At 30.7% G+C, this 18,454-nt stretch overlaps 1 protein-coding gene across 2 annotated transcripts in view; it reads right to left on the bottom strand.

Annotated features, from left to right (window-relative positions):
* Positions 1 to 18,454, bottom strand: part of LOC143046296 (very long chain fatty acid elongase 5-like) — a 33,985-nt gene continuing 15,531 nt past the window's right edge. For both annotated transcript variants that reach the window (XM_076219395.1, XM_076219405.1), the window contains exons 2-7: positions 16,897 to 16,954; positions 12,465 to 12,655; positions 10,154 to 10,255; positions 7,959 to 8,130; positions 7,428 to 7,552; positions 1 to 6,514 (exon numbers count right to left, since the gene is read on the bottom strand). In XM_076219395.1, coding sequence (XP_076075510.1) covers positions 6,266 to 6,514; positions 7,428 to 7,552; positions 7,959 to 8,130; positions 10,154 to 10,255; positions 12,465 to 12,655; positions 16,897 to 16,954 — 897 coding nt within the window. In that variant the 3' untranslated portion in view covers positions 1 to 6,265. The remainder of the gene's footprint in view (positions 6,515 to 7,427; positions 7,553 to 7,958; positions 8,131 to 10,153; positions 10,256 to 12,464; positions 12,656 to 16,896; positions 16,955 to 18,454) is intronic.

Here is an 18,454-nt window from a genome sequence, read left to right on the forward strand (position 1 = left end):
AACATTTTTCATTCTACTTTTATTTTTGCTAGATATAGATATAGTGTATGCAATCAGATACAAAAAGACTACAAATTGTTTAAATAGGTACTACAAAGTATTATTTTGTTTCAACCTAAACAAATCTATTCAAATAAATAAACCATAAAAAATGTTATGCTATGATGTTAAATGTTTGCCCGTATTTACATTGAATATTTCAAAAATGTAATGAAAACGACATGTAGTTTTCATAGTAAATTTCTTCTTTTTGCGAAAAAATAATTATGAAATACTTATAAATGGTTTCTGAATTTTTTAACAATAACATACTTTGGCTTTTAACAGCATGATACAGAAATAGAAAGTCAATTAGAAAATTTACATGTTAAGTTTGTGATTCTATATAAAGTAATTCAAATGTTAAAGATGAAGTAAGAAGTAATAATAGTAGATGACCTTTCTTTAAAGAAAACTATTTTTCATTTCTTTTAACCACTATTGACTAACAACTTTGGTCCTCATCAAATTTTTTTTATATAAATTTCTTTAATGAGGATAGCCAAAATATAAAAATCGAAAATTCAAAGAATCTACAAATTTTAAACATGTCAATGATAATGTGTTCACATACTGATTTCAGCCTTACTTCACTCTTTCTATAATTCAAAATATTGAAAAATATCCTAGTCAAAATTAGACATTAGACGTAAAATTCTTACAAATTTATGACCGTCTTAAGAAAAAAATCACCTTTTATAAATCAAATAACAAAACATGACACTGAAAACAGACATAATCATAAAAGAACAGTACTTTTGGGCTTCTTCATAAGCAACATTGACAATATACCAAGCACTATTTGTTCTGAGTTATCACATTTATGAGATTTAAATATCTTTATAATTTCAATTATCATTTCTATATATAAATCAGTTTTGACATTTTCAAAGTATCAATTCTATAGTATTAAAAACAGTTATTGGTTTCAATTTCTTATATTTTCTAAAAAAAATATCAAACAAGACCAAAAAAAACAACAAATAAACATGCTAAAAAAATTAAAATAAAAATGCTGAGCAAAAATAATAAAATAAAGTTTAATTACTATTTACCCAGTATACCATGTTCATCACAAATCATTCTTTTATAAACTATTGTTTTGAATAACAAAATTAATTATCCTTAATTTTTGAAACACATGATAATATACCAGTACAGTGATTATTCTGTGATTTTCTTTTTTCAAACAATTTACTAAAGAATTTCTTTAAAAAAATGAGTTATCTCTCTTTGTATAGAAATATGGTTTAACATAGTACTCTATAGCTGCGGAACCGTAGCTCTTAGGTCCTTATGTTATTTTTTTACCATTTGCGGACCATAGAGCTACGGATTTTTCCTATTTCAAAATGTTTGGAATTGCGACCCAGGTCAGGTCGCACTTATTTCACAAAAATTTATTGTTTATAATCCGTGCAATATATGTAGATTCAATTTTGGCCGAACAAAATAGGCGGAGAATGTATACAAATGGAAATAATTAGATAATAGTGTTAAGGAAATGAATATTCAAACATAAATAGGTACGTCATATCCTAGAAAAATATCTAACAAAACGAACTATATATATTGACAAGTTTTTCACAGATTATAAACAATAAATTTTTGGGAAATGAGTGCGACCTGAACCTGAACCTGGGTCGCAATTCCGAACGTTTTGAAATAGGAAAAATCCGTAGCTCTATGGTCCGCAAATGGTCAAAAAATAACATAAGGACCTAAGAGCTACGGTTCCGCAGCTATAGAGTACTATGTTAAACCATATTTCTATACAAAGAGAGATAACTCATTTTTTTAAAGAAATTCTTTAGCAAATTGTTTGAAAAAAGAAAATCACAGAATAATCACTGTACTGGTATATTATCATGTGTTTCAAAAATTAAGGATAATTAATTTTGTTATTCAAAACAATAGTTTATAAAAGAATGATTTGTGATGAACAAAATAGTCAAAATATATCATAAGGACCTAAGGTTCCTCAGCTAAGTACTCTAACATTAGATATGGATTTTTTTAATGGACCATAACTTTGGACTAAATCATCAGAATGGAACAAAATTCGAACTTGATCTATAACTTGTTATGATGAAACCATATAACAAATATTAAATCAATATCTTTAAGAACGAAGAAAAAAAGTGTGGAAAGCTGATTTGCCAGACTGACGGATGGACAGACAGACAGACGGACAGAGTGCAAACCTAAAGTCCCGTTCGACTTCATTGGTAGGGGACTAATAAAAATATGTCATAAATTATTTTGAAAACTTTCAATTTTGCTATTTCAAATAATGCAAATGCTTATATACAACATTTGTAACAAAGTTACACAGTCATACTTTGAAAACCTGAAGTCTAAATCATAAATAAATCATTCTTAAGGGAAATAAACAAAATCATAATTTAACAACTATAAATAGAAACAAATCATATACACACATTTGTACAATAATCAATATAAAAAATATTCCAGTAAAAAAGCATATAAATCATAAAGAGATCAAAGATTAGGGAAATAATGCCTTATCACTGACCATACACACAGTTATAGAGGAATAATGTCATGTATTAGTCTATTATTTCTTACTAATAATATATTAAAGGTGATAAATCCTGACAATAATTTGTAACACAATTTTCTTTTGGAAATGTATATGGTCAGCTTTTAGCATTTATTTTTTATAACTGTTGTACTTAAGTGTACACAGATGACTACTATCTAATCAAGTCATGAAGTTCTTATAAAAGAAATTGTAAGTCTAAAAATAAGCAGAAATAAAGCCAATATCAATGTCAAGTGATATGAAGTTTTTATATAGCAAAGGATTAAGTCGCAGAATAGAAAGAATAAAAGCATCTTTCTACAGTATCTGATATAATATTTCATACGTAATTATAAGCCTGGTATCATTTATAAGTTTTGATACTAAAATTTAAAAAATCTGCCATAATGATTCTAAAAAATCTTTTGAAATTCAATTTTGTTTACCTAAGTATCTAAAATAAAAATATACACTTAAAAAAGTTGCTTTTCAGATATTTTTATTATTTAAATACCAAATTGGTTCAGGAAGCCAATTTATATTTGGTTAGACTGCGTATTATAAAAGTAGGATAAAGTTATCTTTTCACACATAAATTTGTAATTTCCTGGCTTTGCTGATCTTTCCTTTAAGTAAATATGAATGGAAAATTGAAAATATATGCATTTTTCATTTATCGGAGGGTCTCAAAACTTTAATTTTTGGGGCAAAAAGGGCCATTTGTCTTCATATATTTTTTACAACTTTAGGTGGTTTACCAAAAAATGTCAATAGAAAAAAACTAGTAACCCATTGCCGCAGGGCGCAGCTTTATACGACCGCAGAGGTCGAACCCTGAACAGTTGGGGCAAGTATGGACACAACATTTAAGCTTGATACAGCTCTGAATTTGGGTTGTGATTAAATAGTTGACAAAACTGTGCAATATTGTGCAATTAGATATTTCTTGCTATTGCGCAATACTATGCAATTGAATATTTCTTGCTATTGCACAATACTGTGCAATTGAAGATTTCTTGCTATTGCCCAAAATTGCGCAATTGAAAATTTCCTGCTATTGCACAATACTGTGCAATTGAATATTTCTTGCTATTGCGGAATACTGTGCAATTGAAAATTTCTTGCTTTTGCACAATACTTAATGTAATAATTTTGGACCATCTTGAAAACTGGGCCCATAATCAAAAATCTAAGTACATGTTTAGATTCAGCATATCAAAGAACCCCAAGAATTCAATTTTTGTTAAAATCAAGCTAAGTTGAATTTTGGACCCTTTGGACCTTCATGTAGACCAATTTGAAAATAGGACCAAAAATTAAGAATTTGAATACACGGTTAGATTTGACATATCAAAGAACCCCAATAATTCATTTTTTGATGAAATCAAACAAAGTTTAATTTTGGACCCTTTTGGCCCCTAATTTGTTGGGACCAAAACTCCCAAAATCAATCCAAAACTTCCTTTTGTGGTCATAAACCTTGTGTTAAAATTTCATAGATTTCTATTAACTTATACTAAAGTTATTGTGCAAAAACCAAGAAAAACGCTTATTTGGGACCTGTTTTTGGCCCCTAATACCTAAACTGTTGGGACTTAAACTCCCAAAATCAATCCCAACCTTCCTTTTGTGGTCATAGACCTTATGTTAAAATTTCATAGATTTCTGTTTACTTATACTAAAGTAATTGTGCAAAATCCAAGAAAAATGCTTATTTGGGCCCTTTTTGGCCCCTAATTCGTAAACTGTTGGGACCAAAACACCCAAAATCAATCCCAACCTTCCTTTTATGGTCATAAACCTTGTGTTTAAATTTCATAGATTTCTATTTACTTTTACTAAAGTGGGAAAATCAAATGTCTTCGGACGATGACGACGACGACGACGCCAACATGATACCAATATACGACCAAAAAATTTTCAATTTTTGCAGTCGTACAAAAACTGAATGAATGATTGATTGATAAAAACATGTGAATAATAGCAAGTGATGGCAATAGCACAAACATTCATTTTGGTGGTGGGAGGTAAAAGGAATGCACGGAAGCACAAAATATTTTAGTAAAAACAACCAATACAAAACCATGGGACTTGGTGGCATGCTCTGTCAAATATAGCATGTTCTTGAAAAAGGCACACTATTTGCAAGACAAAAACAACAATAAATAAAACAATTACATGATATATGTTTGACATGAATATTCATTACTATGTATATTTCTTCATTAACCAGTAATAAATTAAGGTAGATGCTCATGATAATGGAACAAATGATTCCTACAAAATGAGCCAATATACAATATTTTTACAAAAAATTACAGAATTCAACTATCACTGATGATTTTGTTTTGATTAATATGACAATCATATATATCACACTGAAAATCTGGAAACCCAAACTTCTAAAAAAAAAAGTGTGACCTTTGTTGTTTTCAAACTCAAATTAGACTTTTTTTTCACTACAGATGGTTTTTATATGGCAATAGGAGTTTTATTATGATAATTATATGGCACAATTGTCCCTAAGTTTTCATTGTATTAGAAAAGAACTAAAACTACCTCCAGTAATCATTTTACTGGTATCTGACTTGTAATCTTTTTTAAATAAAATACATTTTGTACTCCTTCTTCAGTTTAACATGTTTTATTTTAAAAACCTTTAGGATTTGATCAGAACATTTTTAACAAAGATAATATACATAATATAAAGATATACAGTAACAAATGTAATAAACAAATTTCTACTCATATAATAGTAAAAATTGAAAATGACATAACTGACAGTGCGAATTAGAATTTATTAATTCTACACTCAAACTTTTGGTACATATTGGACAGTTCCCTTTAATAAATATATGTGTTGAAATTATGTTATTATCATTTATGATTGGACAGCTTTGGCAGACAGGAAAACAGCAAAATGTTTTAAATATGTGAAAAAAATTATGCAGAGTGGAAAATGCAAAATGTAGAATTATTATGCAGAAAAATGCATATCTAAAATCTCCTTAAACAATAATGATTTGGAAATTGCACAATTAAAACAGAAATAATTTTAATGGAGTAGAAATATATATTTTTCATTGATTTTCTCTTCAACTTCTTTGACTAAGTGTTTCAAATCAATGAAATCTTTGTAACTTGCTGTCTATAACTGCTGGTTTAATAACAAGTTCTAGAATTATGTCCCTTTATAATTATGTCCCTTTGTTTACACTTGTTCAATCTTTGACAATTTTTACAAATTCTTAAAATAAGTGATCTCATTAAAAGCAGATTCTTATTTTAAACTGAGATGAATCTACCCCAGTAAATAGACATGAAGGGTTTCTAGTAAACTCTTCCAAAATCAAGAAGATTTTTGTGACAAATAAAGTGCAAATATTAAATTAGTTTGTTTTAACTTCAATGAAGAGAATAACAATTTTACAGATGACTCACGAGTGAAAATCATATCATTTCCTCTTATTTTTATTTAATCATAAATAAATAATTAAAAATGTTACCAGTTTGTTCATATTTACTTAGTCAGAGTCTTAATGAAAAATATCTATAATGGTTGATGAAGTACATGATACCAATACCCTGTACGGTTAATGAGAAAAACAATGGTGAACTTCTAAAATCAACTGTAAAATATTACATTCTTATGTTATTCTATCAGCTAAGATAAAATTATTTTCAATCTAATTTTGCATAACCATTGGTATGGCCTTTTGAATGACCATTACTTTTTCCATTAGATAGTGTCACTCCATCTTTGTTTGCTTTCTCCATCTGTCTCAGATTATAGGATTTGATGTAGAAATTACCAAATAATATTAACATAGAAATCATGTATAAAGTCAACATGTACTCCCCAATCTTTGGAAAATCACAACGTGTAAAAGCACTCTGTAATGTGTGTAAGAGAATAAGCGAAAACTGTGTCTGAAAAAGATGAACATTCAAAAATGTAATAATTTGTTGCAAAATTAGGGTGAAAGGGCACAAGTGAATGCTGGTAGTAGAAAATCCTACAGCTTTATTGCTTCATGTGCAGTTTCAATAAAATTACAGATGGACAGAATGCTTCAGTGTCATTATAGGTCGCTAAGTGAACAATTCAACATTTCAATAGATATTTTATAGTGTGTCTTTCAATGTTGTGATGTTACACTATTGTTTTGAGTAAGGGTGAAGGTTAGTACCTATTAAAACATTTAAACCCGCTACATTTGTTTGCACCTATCCTAAGTCAAGAACCTGATGTTCAGAAGTTGTCATTTGTTGATGTGGTTCATAAGTGTTTCTTGTTTTTTATATAGATTAGACCATTGGTTTTCCTGACTGGATGGTTGTACACATGTTTTTTTGTGCCCCTTATAGCTTACTGTTTGGTGTGAGCCTAGGCTCTGTGTTGAAGATATATAATTTACATAGAAGTTATAAATAAATATTCTGTTTTTCTATTGTTCTATTAAAAAAAAAAAAAAATTTTGATAAAAGTAGGAAAAGTATCTTCTAGATGCAGTGATACTTTCAGAAGATACTTTGTAGTTATGAATTTGAAACAAAATCTTAATTGCGTCTTTTTTCTTCTTCATCAAATTGGTACCTTATCATTGCATTTGCATTGTAATATAAATAGCTTTACTATTTTTTTGTCTTTTTCTGGATAAAATTGCTAAAATCTGAATTTTTGTTGATCTAAAGGATACATCAACAGAAATTCATAAAGTTTTAGGTAGAGTAAAAATTATCTTTTTTTCTAAATATGTGAATTTTGTCAGCACGGCTGATCATAAATATGTAAACTGTAGGCATTTGATATAAAAAGAAAATGTTAACATGTAAAACTTACTAGCTGAAATTTAGTAATATACTTTTTCCACCATAACTTTGACCTCATGGAAGGAATAGCTGCTAGAGCATAATAAGCATACATGACTACATGTACAGAACAATTCATACTGCTTGACATCCATGCTGAAAATAGGAGAAAATGTCACAATTATTTAAAATGTTTTACCATTTTTCATTGGATGCAAGCACATTATATAACAGGTGAAAACAATTTTCTCTGAAAATCCAAAACTAGAGACTTTGAAGAGCATGAGTCTCTCAGTTAGGTCTATGTGCATCTTAAACAATGGACACTCTCTCACATTGTGGACTAGAATAGATAATGGATGCCAAGTGATGCTAAATGCAGTTTATAGTATGTCCTGTAGCAGAAATATCTTTGAAAAAAATTACAAATGAAGGACAGCTTTCTCATAATATTTATTCATCTAGACAAAAACTATTTTGTGTAAAAAGCATGTTTTGTATTTTTTCCATTGAATATCCTAAATTTTACTGATATGTAGAGAGAAGTGCTATGAAAACTTACACTGTCCTCCAGGCATATATGTCATAACTATCCACCACACAATCAATATAGAACTATGATGATATACATGTAGATAGGTTATTTGGTTGTCCTTCTTTCTCAGGATCATTAAAAATGTATCCATAAACTCCAAAATTTTAGACAGGAAATATATGTACAGCACATTGGCCAACTAAAAGAAAAAGCAACATAAATTAATGTCAACACAGGCTTATTAGTTTACATAACTAAATCATGGATACTTCCTTAGAACATAGAAAATGTTACAAAAGTCTGGTAAAAAGGGGAAAAATAAAACAATTCCATAAAGTGACCTATAATTGCTCTTCTCTAATTCTTTCACAATTTATACCTTTCTGCACTCATTGTATAAAACAAGAGTGCACACACTGAAATGTCTCGCCTTCTTTACTAATCATTGATATTATGTTGATAGTCCTAAGTATAAAGCGTTATTACAACTGTCACATAAACTTAATATTAAACAAGATAGTAAAACAAAGATCAATGAACCATGAAAATGAGGTCAAGGTCAGATGAACCATGCCAGGCAGACATGTACAGCTAACAATGCTTCCATACAACAAATATAGTTGACCTATTACTTATAGTTTAAGAAAAATAGACCAAAACACAAAAACTTAACACTGTCCAATGAACCGTGCAATTGAGGTCATGGTCAAATAAAACCTGCGGGACTGACATATAGATCATAATATATTTCCATACACCAAATATAGTTGACCTTTGGCATATAATATTAGATAAAAAGATCAAAACTTAAAAACTTAACTTTGACCACTGAACCATGAAAATGAGGTCAAGGTCAGATGACATCTGCCCGCTAGACATGTACACCTTACAATCATTCCATACAACAAATATAGTAGACCTATTGCATAAAGTATGAGAAAAACAGACCAAAACACAAAAACTTAACTATAACCACTGAACCATGAAAATGAGGTCAAGGTCAGATGACACCTGCCAGTTGGACATGTACACCTCCCAGTCCTTCCATACACCAAATATACTAGCCCTATTGCTTATAGTATCTGAGATATGGACTTGACCACCAAAACTTAACCTTGTTCACTGATCCATGAAATGAGGTCGAGGTCAAGTGAAAACTGTCTGACGGGCATGAGGACCTTGCAAGGTACGCACATACCAAATATAGTTATCCTATTACTTATAATAAGAGAGAATTCAACGTTACAAAAATTCTGAACTTTTTTTTCAAGTGGTCACTGAACCATGAAAATGAGGTCAAGGACATTGGACATGTGACTGATGGAAACTTCGTAACATGAGGCATCTAAATACAAAATATGAAGCATCCAGGTCTTCCACCTTCTAAAATATATAGCTTTTAAGAAGTGAGCTAACACCGCTGCCGCCGCCGCCGTAGCCGCCGGATCACTATCCCTATGTCGAGCTTTCTGCAACAAAAGTTGCAGGCTCGACAAAAAATTAATTAACATGTGGTTGTTGTTGATCTCAGAAGATGATTAGATAAGTTTAAGGGTCTTAACCTTAATCAGCTAACTGAATGAATCAAAATATGCTAACAGGTCTTAATGAAATTGACAACTTTATGAAATGTGGAAGGCTATCGAAGGGGATGTTTAACAAAAAATGAAAATTTACTTTTCATTCATTAGAGAAACAGATTCTTACATAGGTTACTCGTGGATTATCGGATTTATCTAATCTGGATAGTTAAATTATAAATTTTAAAGTCCTCGCCGAGGCTTGGACTTTAAAATTGATAATTTAACTATCTTGATTGGATAAATCAGATAATCCACTGGTATCATTGTATATATATATATTTTATTATATAGTGCAACCTGATATTACACAATAATTCAACACATTTAAGTACATTATTTACATATCAGCCAGCCTTCAAAGACTTATGCACTGCTATTAAACTCTAACACAATAATTACAAATGAAAAAACAGATTTAAAAAAATTATATTTAATTTAATTTCTCAGGTCTATAAATTCAAATTGAAATTAATTTTTCTCTAAATTGTGTTATATCAATTATATAATTCGATACATATCAAATTAAGAATCTTTACATATCCACTTAATATTTGAAATCTGGTGGATAGTTCTCATATTAGCAATCATACCATACCACATCTCCTTATCTTTATTTATAACAATATTTAGACTACAAACCCTCATTTCCTTAGGATCCTTGTAAGCTTCTGAATGTTTGTATTTAGCACATAATGGATTACTGGTACTAAAATATCCTATTAGGTATGAACTGTACACTATCTGTAAAATAATTTATTTCATTCATTAGTGAGTAAAATAACAAATCCATCAAGTATTTAAAGTATGTGCAATATTGACCAAAGAAGATCTTTTTTTAGAGTAACAACAGAAACAGAAATACATAACACATTACATGGCTGAATTTATGACATTTCCATTATATTTACAATGGTTACTTAGAATCAAGGGACAACCCCATCATCCCCTGACTGTCTACAACCCTATCATCTCCTGACTGTCTACAACCCCATCATCCCCTGACTGTCTACAACCCCATCATCTCCTGACTGTCTACAACCCCATCATCTCCTGACTGTCTACAACCCCATCATCCCCTGACTGTCTACAACCCCATCATCTCCTGACTGTCTACAACCCCATCATCCCCTGACTGTCTACAACCCTATCATCTCCTGACTGTCTACAACCCCATCATCCCCTGACTGTCTACAACCCCATCATCTCCTGACTGTCTACAACCCCATCATCCCCTGACTGTCTACAACCCCATCATCTCCTGACTGTCTACAACCCCATCATCCCCTGACTGTCTACAGGAGATAATTTGCAATACAATAATTTAGTAACACCTTTTACAGTAGATTCATTTATTTTCATGGTACCAATTTTCATGGATTAAGGAAAAATGCTTTTACGTGGATATATAGTTTCGTTGATTTTGCAAGGTCTGCACAAATTCCTTTATAGATTTGTAATTGGTTGTATATTTGAATTCCTAGTTTCCCTGTACCCACGAAATCCATGTAACTTGGATTCCAACCAATACTAATGAATTCACAGTATTTTGTTTTATCTTATATTTCTGTAGACAGTAAAGATGAAACGAATACATATGAGGGATTAAAATTTTAAAAAATCATTGTTGGTTTATAATCTCCCCTTATTTTAAGTGTCCTTTGTAACTGAAAATGAATGTCATGACGTCACAAAGCTAGAGGCTCTAAAGAACAGGTGTCGCTCACCTTGGTCTATATGCATATTAAACAAAGGACACAGATGAATTTATGACAGAATTGTCTTTTGGTGTTGGTGATGTGTTTGTAGATCTGACTTTACTAAACATTCTTGTCGCTTACAATTATCTCTACCTATAATAAACTTGGCTCAAAAGTGACAGTGGAAAATATCTTGTAAAAATTTAGTAAATTTTTGAAAATTGTTAGAAATTGACTATAAAGGGCAATAACTCCTTAAGGGGTCAATTGACCATTTTGGTCATGCTGACTTATTTGTAGTTCTTACTTTGCTGAACATTATTGCTGTTAGAAGTTTATCTCTATCTATAATAATATTCAAGATAATAACCAAAAGCTGCAAAATTTTCTTAAAATTACCAATTCACGGGCAGCAACCCAACAAGTTGCCCTATTGGTCTGAAAATTTCAGGGCAGATCCATCTGGGCCTAAAGAACACTTTTATCCATGTCAGATTTGCTCTAAATGCTTTGGTTTCAGAGATATTAGCCAAAATCTACATTTTACCCCTGTGTTCTATTTTTTGCCATGGTGGCTATCTTGGTAGGTTGGAAAGGTCACCGGACACATTTTTAAAACTAGATACTCCAATGATGATTGTGGCCAAGTTTGATTTAATTTGGCCCAGTAGTTTCAGAGGAGAAGATTTTTGTACAAGTTTACAACTACAGAAGACGAGGACGGATGACAACAGACAACAAATCCAAGTGATGAGAAAAGCTCACTTGGCCCTTCAGGCCAGTTTGAAGGGCCAGTTGAGCTTAAACATAACAGGATAACCCATTGTATTTTCCTTCTTAGTAATTTTTGTTGTCACCTAATACATAATTGTTTCTAGGATTTACAAGGTTTTTTTCATGAAAATATTTTCTCATTCTTGTTGATGCATGCTCTTGCTGTGATCCTTATGACCATCATCACTCTAATGTTCCTTGTATATCATTTTTAATCATATTATATGGAAACAAAGAAATGAATCTTAGTCATGACTTCAGAAACAAGAGAATTTGAAACAGTACAATTTTAGCCATAAATATTAATTGACACAGGATTAAGATTGAGTTTGAAGTCTTGCAGTTTTCTAAGCTGTGACTCTTGAATTGAAAATGACTTAAGATTATTTTATAAGTCCTGAGCCTATAACAAATTTTCAAGAAGCCTTTGTTACATTTTTTTTGGGTGTACTTTTGTTACTGAAAAATTGTATACTTACTTCAAATGTCATATAAGCTGATAATATAACTAGAAACCAATTATATATAATCATAAATGTCTGTAATTCATATGGTTTTCTATTCTTCATAAACTTTGGTCCTTGCCATACTATGAAATAGTAAGCCAGTACGATAAGTACTACATAAATAGGATTATCATTCAATAGGAACCAGTTCCTTGTTCTTGGATCTGGAAAAGAAAATTCAGAAATCTATATAGTATATATATTATATAAGAGATAACAAAGCAAAAACTGTGGTTTCTAAGCTAGTAATCAATTAATCCCTTTTTTATATGATGATCTCCTTTGATTTGTAAACAAAGCCATCTTCTAATTCAACAATTTAGAATTTAATGAATTCCGAGTAATATTTTCACAAGTGCACATAAAAACATTTTGATTAGCTTACAAATCTCCTAAACAATGGGAGTTTAACCAAAGAAATAGTGGCAATAGATGTTTATAGTTAGATACAAAAACATGTAAAAAACTGACTTTTCTTTAACATGTTTAAGCATTTTGAAGTTTTTCAAAAAATTCATAATAACTTGTTTCTGTGGCAACAAACAATACAATTTTAACCAGATGCTCCCCAGTGCACAGCTTTATACAACCGCAGAGGTTGAACCCTGAACAGTTGGGGCAAGTATGGACACAACATTCAAGCTGTATTCAGCTCTAAATTTGGATTGTGATTAAATAGTTGACACAGCATAGGTTTCCGACACAGAATGAATGTGGTCTAATGAACTTAAAATATTTTTTTTGCCTTTGAGCAATTCACTATGCTGTTGAATATTAATCCTCTCAAAAAATGTTTGAAGAAATTTTCTTTCTATTTATGAAATCTGAAATGAGAAAAATTTAACCCCCTACCCCCATTTGTTTTTTCACATCCCCCTTTCCCTTTTTCCAAAACTGATCTCAATTCAAATTTCTAATGGAGTTTGCAACAATAACTACTCATTTAAATACATCATAAAATATTAAAATGTAAAATAAAGTGCTTGTTATCACTGAATGGTAAAGATTGTTTTAATTTATCAGTTGGTAGTAAAAGTGAATATACATTGTATATTGTATAAAACAATGATTTAAGTTGACTCAACTACTATTCTGGACAAAGAAAAGTAACTCCAATCTATTGAAAATTTCTTGCTATTGCACAATATTGTGCAATTAGATATTTCTTGCTATTGCGCAATACTGTGCAATTGAAAATATTTGCTATTGCACAATACTGTTCAATTGAAGATTTCTTGCTATTGCACAATACTGTGCAATTGAAAATTTCTTGCTATTGCACAATACTGTGCAATTGAAGATTTCTTGCTATTGCTGAATACTGTGCAATTGAAAATTTCTTGCTATTGCACAATACTTAATATAATAATTTTGGATACTGATTTGAACCAACTTGAAAACTGGGCCCATAATCAAAAATCTAAGTACATGTTTAGATTCAGCATATCAAAAAAGCCCAAGAATTCAATTTTTGTTAAAATCAAACTTATGTTTAATTTTGGACCCTTTGGATTTTAATGTAGACCAATTTGAAAACGGGACTAAAAATTAAGAATCTACATACACAGTAAGATTTGGCATATCAAAGAACCCCAATTATTCAATTTTTGATGAAATCAAACAAAGTTTAATTTGGACCCGATTTGGACCAACTTGAAAACTGGGCCAATAATCAAAAATCTAAGTACATTTTTAGATTCAGCATATCAAAGAACCCCAAGGATTCAATTTTTGTCAAAATCAAACTAAGTTTAATTTTGGACCCTTTGGACCTTAATGTAGACCAATTTGAAAACGGGACCAATAATTAAGAATCTACATACACAGTTAGATTCGGCATATCAAAGAACCCCAATTATTCAATTTTTGATGAAATCAAACTAAGTTCAATTTTGGACCCTTTGGGCCCTTTATTCCTAAACTGTTGGGACCAAAACTCCCAAAATCAAACCAAACCTTCCTTTAGTGGTCATAAACCTTGTGTTTAAATTTCATAGATTTCTATTTACTTAAACTAAAGTTATGGTGCGAAAACCAAGAATAATGCTTACTTGGGCCCCTTTTTGGCCCCTAATTCCTAAACTGTTCAGACCTCAACTCCCAAAATCAATACCAACCTTTCTTTTGTGGTCATAAACCTTGTGTTTAAATTTCATTGATTTCTATTTACTTAAACTAAAGTTATTGTGCGAAAACCAAGAATAATGCTTATTTGGGCCCTTTTTTGGCCCCTAATTCCTACAATGTTCAGATCAAAACTCCCAAAATCAATCCCAACCTTCCTTTTGTGGTCATAAACCTTGTGTTAAAATTTCATAGATTTCTATTCACTTTTACTAAAGTTAGAGTGCAAAACTAAAAGTATTCGGACGACGACGACGCAGACACCAACGTGATAGCAATATACGACGAAAAATTAAAATTTTTGCGGTCGTATAAAAATCTAAGTACATTTTTAGATTCAGCATACCAAAGAACCCCAAGGATTCAATTTTTGTTAAAATCAAACTAAGTTTAGTTTTGGACCCTTTGGACCTTAATGTAGACCAATTTGAAAACAGGACCAAAAATTAAGAATCTACATACACAGTTAGATTCTGCATATCAAAGAACCCCAATTATTCAATTTTTGATGAAATCAAACAAAGTTCAATCTTGGACCCTTTGGGCCCCTTATTCCTAAACTGTTGGGACCAAAACTCCCAAAATCAAACCCAACCTTCCTTTTATGGTCATAAACCTTGTGTTTAAATTTCATAAATTTCTATTTACCTTATACTAAAGTTATGGTGAGAAAACCTAGAATTATGCTTATTTAGGCCCCTTTTTGGCCCCTAATTCCTAAAATGTTGGGACCAAAACTCCCAAAATCAATCCCAACCTTCCTTTTGTGGTCATAAACCTTGTGTTAAAATTTCATAGATTTCTATTCACTTTTACTAAAGTTAGAGTGCGAAAACTAAAAGTATTTGGATGACGACGACAACACAGACGACGACGCCAACGTGATACCAATATACGATCAAAAAATTTTCAATTTTTGTGGTCGTATAAAAATGAATATACTTTTGTATGTGCATCATAATAAACCATTGATATCAAAATAAAGGCAATATTCAGGGTTCTCACTAAGGCGAGTCCATGAGTCCTGGACTCATCAAAATCAGTCTGGACTCACCATTTTCAAAACTGGAGAGTCCACAGATGCATCAAGATTGAAATATTTTGTATAAACTGAACACAGTTAAACACAAATATCATCATTTTCTAGCAAAAGTTTAAAAGTGATCTGAATTTAATGTCATTTCATTGCTCTGTTAGGAAATGGAGACTAAAATATTACATTATATTGCAATAAAATATTTTCTTCTTTCTGTTGGACTCATCATGGCTATAAATGACAAGTCCCTGGACTCCCCTTCAAAAATCCTTAACGAAAACCCTGAATATTGGTGTATGCATTCTCATTTTCATTCAAATCTTTGATATATAAAGAATGCGCCTTAAAATGTTGGTAATCAGTGCTGAAATAACACAAAAAAATAAACAACAAGTTTAACTGTGAGTTATTGGTCACTTATGAAAAGTATAAGGTAAACATGATGTTAAAGAGCAATGGATTTGAAAACAGAGCACACAATATTTCATGCTCACATACATGTTGCAACCAAATTTCTTTTATCTGTTTAATTTCAATGCAAAGAAAAAACACCTTTCCCATCTTCTATATGTGATGGCTATAGATAATTCTATTTAGTATAGAGAAAAACATCCTGTTTAAGGAAGTTCAAAACTCATGTTCTAAAGATATCTCCTTCCTTTTGTTCATATCAAAAAGAGATGGAAAGTTACTAATAAAAAGTATAACTCTTTTAACGGGTTTAAAGTGAATACAGAAAAAAAAATCCTGAAACTTATCTCTGACATTTGTCTGAAGCTATTAAACTTTATATCAGTTTATTTTAAATACATTTGTGAAGTTATCTCCCTTCTTTTGTTCATACAATAAAACAGAGATAGAAAGTTACTGATATGAAGATAATCACTTGTTTACATTTTTACAGTGCATAGAGAAGAAAAGACTTCCAAATTTCTCTGATAGTTTTGAACATTCTTTTCAATTTTGATAATTTGAAAACTCCTGGAAGTTGATAAAAAACAAAGTGTAGCAGTTTTATTTGTGTGCAAAATAATCATTTAATTTACTCTTTTTCTTTTTAAATGTAAAAATGAAATACAAGTTTTATATGGTTTTTACAATGTATTTCCAAAGAACTAGAGCAAATATCCATGAAAATACAGTTTTTCCTCAATTCACCACAATTGGCATACAAAAAAATAAAATGAATCCATAATTATACTGTAGGAAATATTGAATGAAAATCAACCTGACTATTATCCTTACCCTTTGTTTCTTTAGTCCATTCATAAAACCTCCATGATTCTTCTACCAAACCCATTTTCTGCAAAACAAACAAAAAATCAAAATCAATGTACTAATTAGATAGATTGTAAGCATTACAGCTTTTACATTAATGCTAGCAAGACAAATCTTTGTTTGGCTTGCTTGCTTTTTGTGTATCAATGTTTGCTCAAGCATGGCAATTAAGATAGGCGGGGCTTCAGCTTGTATACATCATACTTAAATTTTATTGGACGTTACGTTTGAGGTTTAGGACACTTAATTTTAAAACATCACATGACAAATATTCTCACATGTTTCCTCACCTGTAAAAATACAATAATTGGTCAATGAAAGAAAAATATAAACTTAATATTGTTTTTTGTTTTTTTTTTTTATAACATATCAATCTATTAGTTCAGTTGTTTCCGTGTCTGCCCTTTCATTTATGTAACTCAAGAAAAAATTCCAATAAATGGGTAACAATTGTATCGAAAAGAGAAAATCGAGTGCACCTTTTTTTATGTTAGGGTGTGTTTGAGATGAATATTTTGTCTTGAAAACGTACTAAGGAAGAGTATTTGATACATCATCTCGCTTCAGATTCTATCATTTTGATATAGCAAAGCTACAGGTTGACTTTATAACATAAAAAAATCACAATACTAAAAGATGAAATGTAGGGGTCAAGTGAAATACCTATCCAATGAATCACAAAATTAGAGTAGGTGTGTTCGAATAGCTATTTTACTAAAAGTATTTGACAACAATCTTTAAGTTGGATGATGAAAATGCATATCTTCGAAAAAATTTTGGTTTCCATTTCTACGATTGTGAAAATGAACTGCCGTAATGGGGAGATAATTTTGACGAAGTAGAATCCTGACTGTATTGTATATTTACAGGTAAGGAAACATGTGAGAATATTTGTCATGTGATGTTTTAAAATTTAGTGTCCTTAACCTCAAACATAACGTCCAATAAAATTTAAGTATGATGTATACAAGCTGAAACCCCGCCTATCTTAATTGCCATGCTTGAGCAAACATTGATACAAACAAAGCAAGAAAGCCAAACAAAGATTTGTCTTGCTAGCATTAATGTAAAAGCTGTAACTTGATTAGCAACTGTTCTATATAATCTGGCTTCACTTTTCTTTTCAATGTATTTTCAAACCAAGAAAAAACATACATTATTCTTTAGAAAGGAATTAATTACCAGAGTAACAGCAGTGCATGATTTTCCTAAAAAAATACCACTGAAGCAGTCGTGTTTGAAACCAAGGACCTTGTGGCAGTAAGCTACCACTCTTACAAATTGAGTGGAAACTCAACTAGCACAGCTACAGGAGTTACTGGTGAGGTTATAAATGTACAAGGCAGACTTTGTTTGTTTGTGTTTAATTGCAATTTCAGCAACCCTGACTATATTATATTATGGCATCCACTTTTTAAAGGTGGAGGCATTTCCAGGTATCCTGAGAAGACCATCTACAAGAAACGACTACATTGTACTAGGTTAAACAAAACTTGGTTAATGACAGTTCCAACATCAAACCCTA

Source organism: Mytilus galloprovincialis, chromosome 1 (assembly GCF_965363235.1).
Source record: "Mytilus galloprovincialis chromosome 1, xbMytGall1.hap1.1, whole genome shotgun sequence".
NCBI lineage: Eukaryota > Metazoa > Mollusca > Bivalvia > Mytilida > Mytilidae > Mytilus > Mytilus galloprovincialis.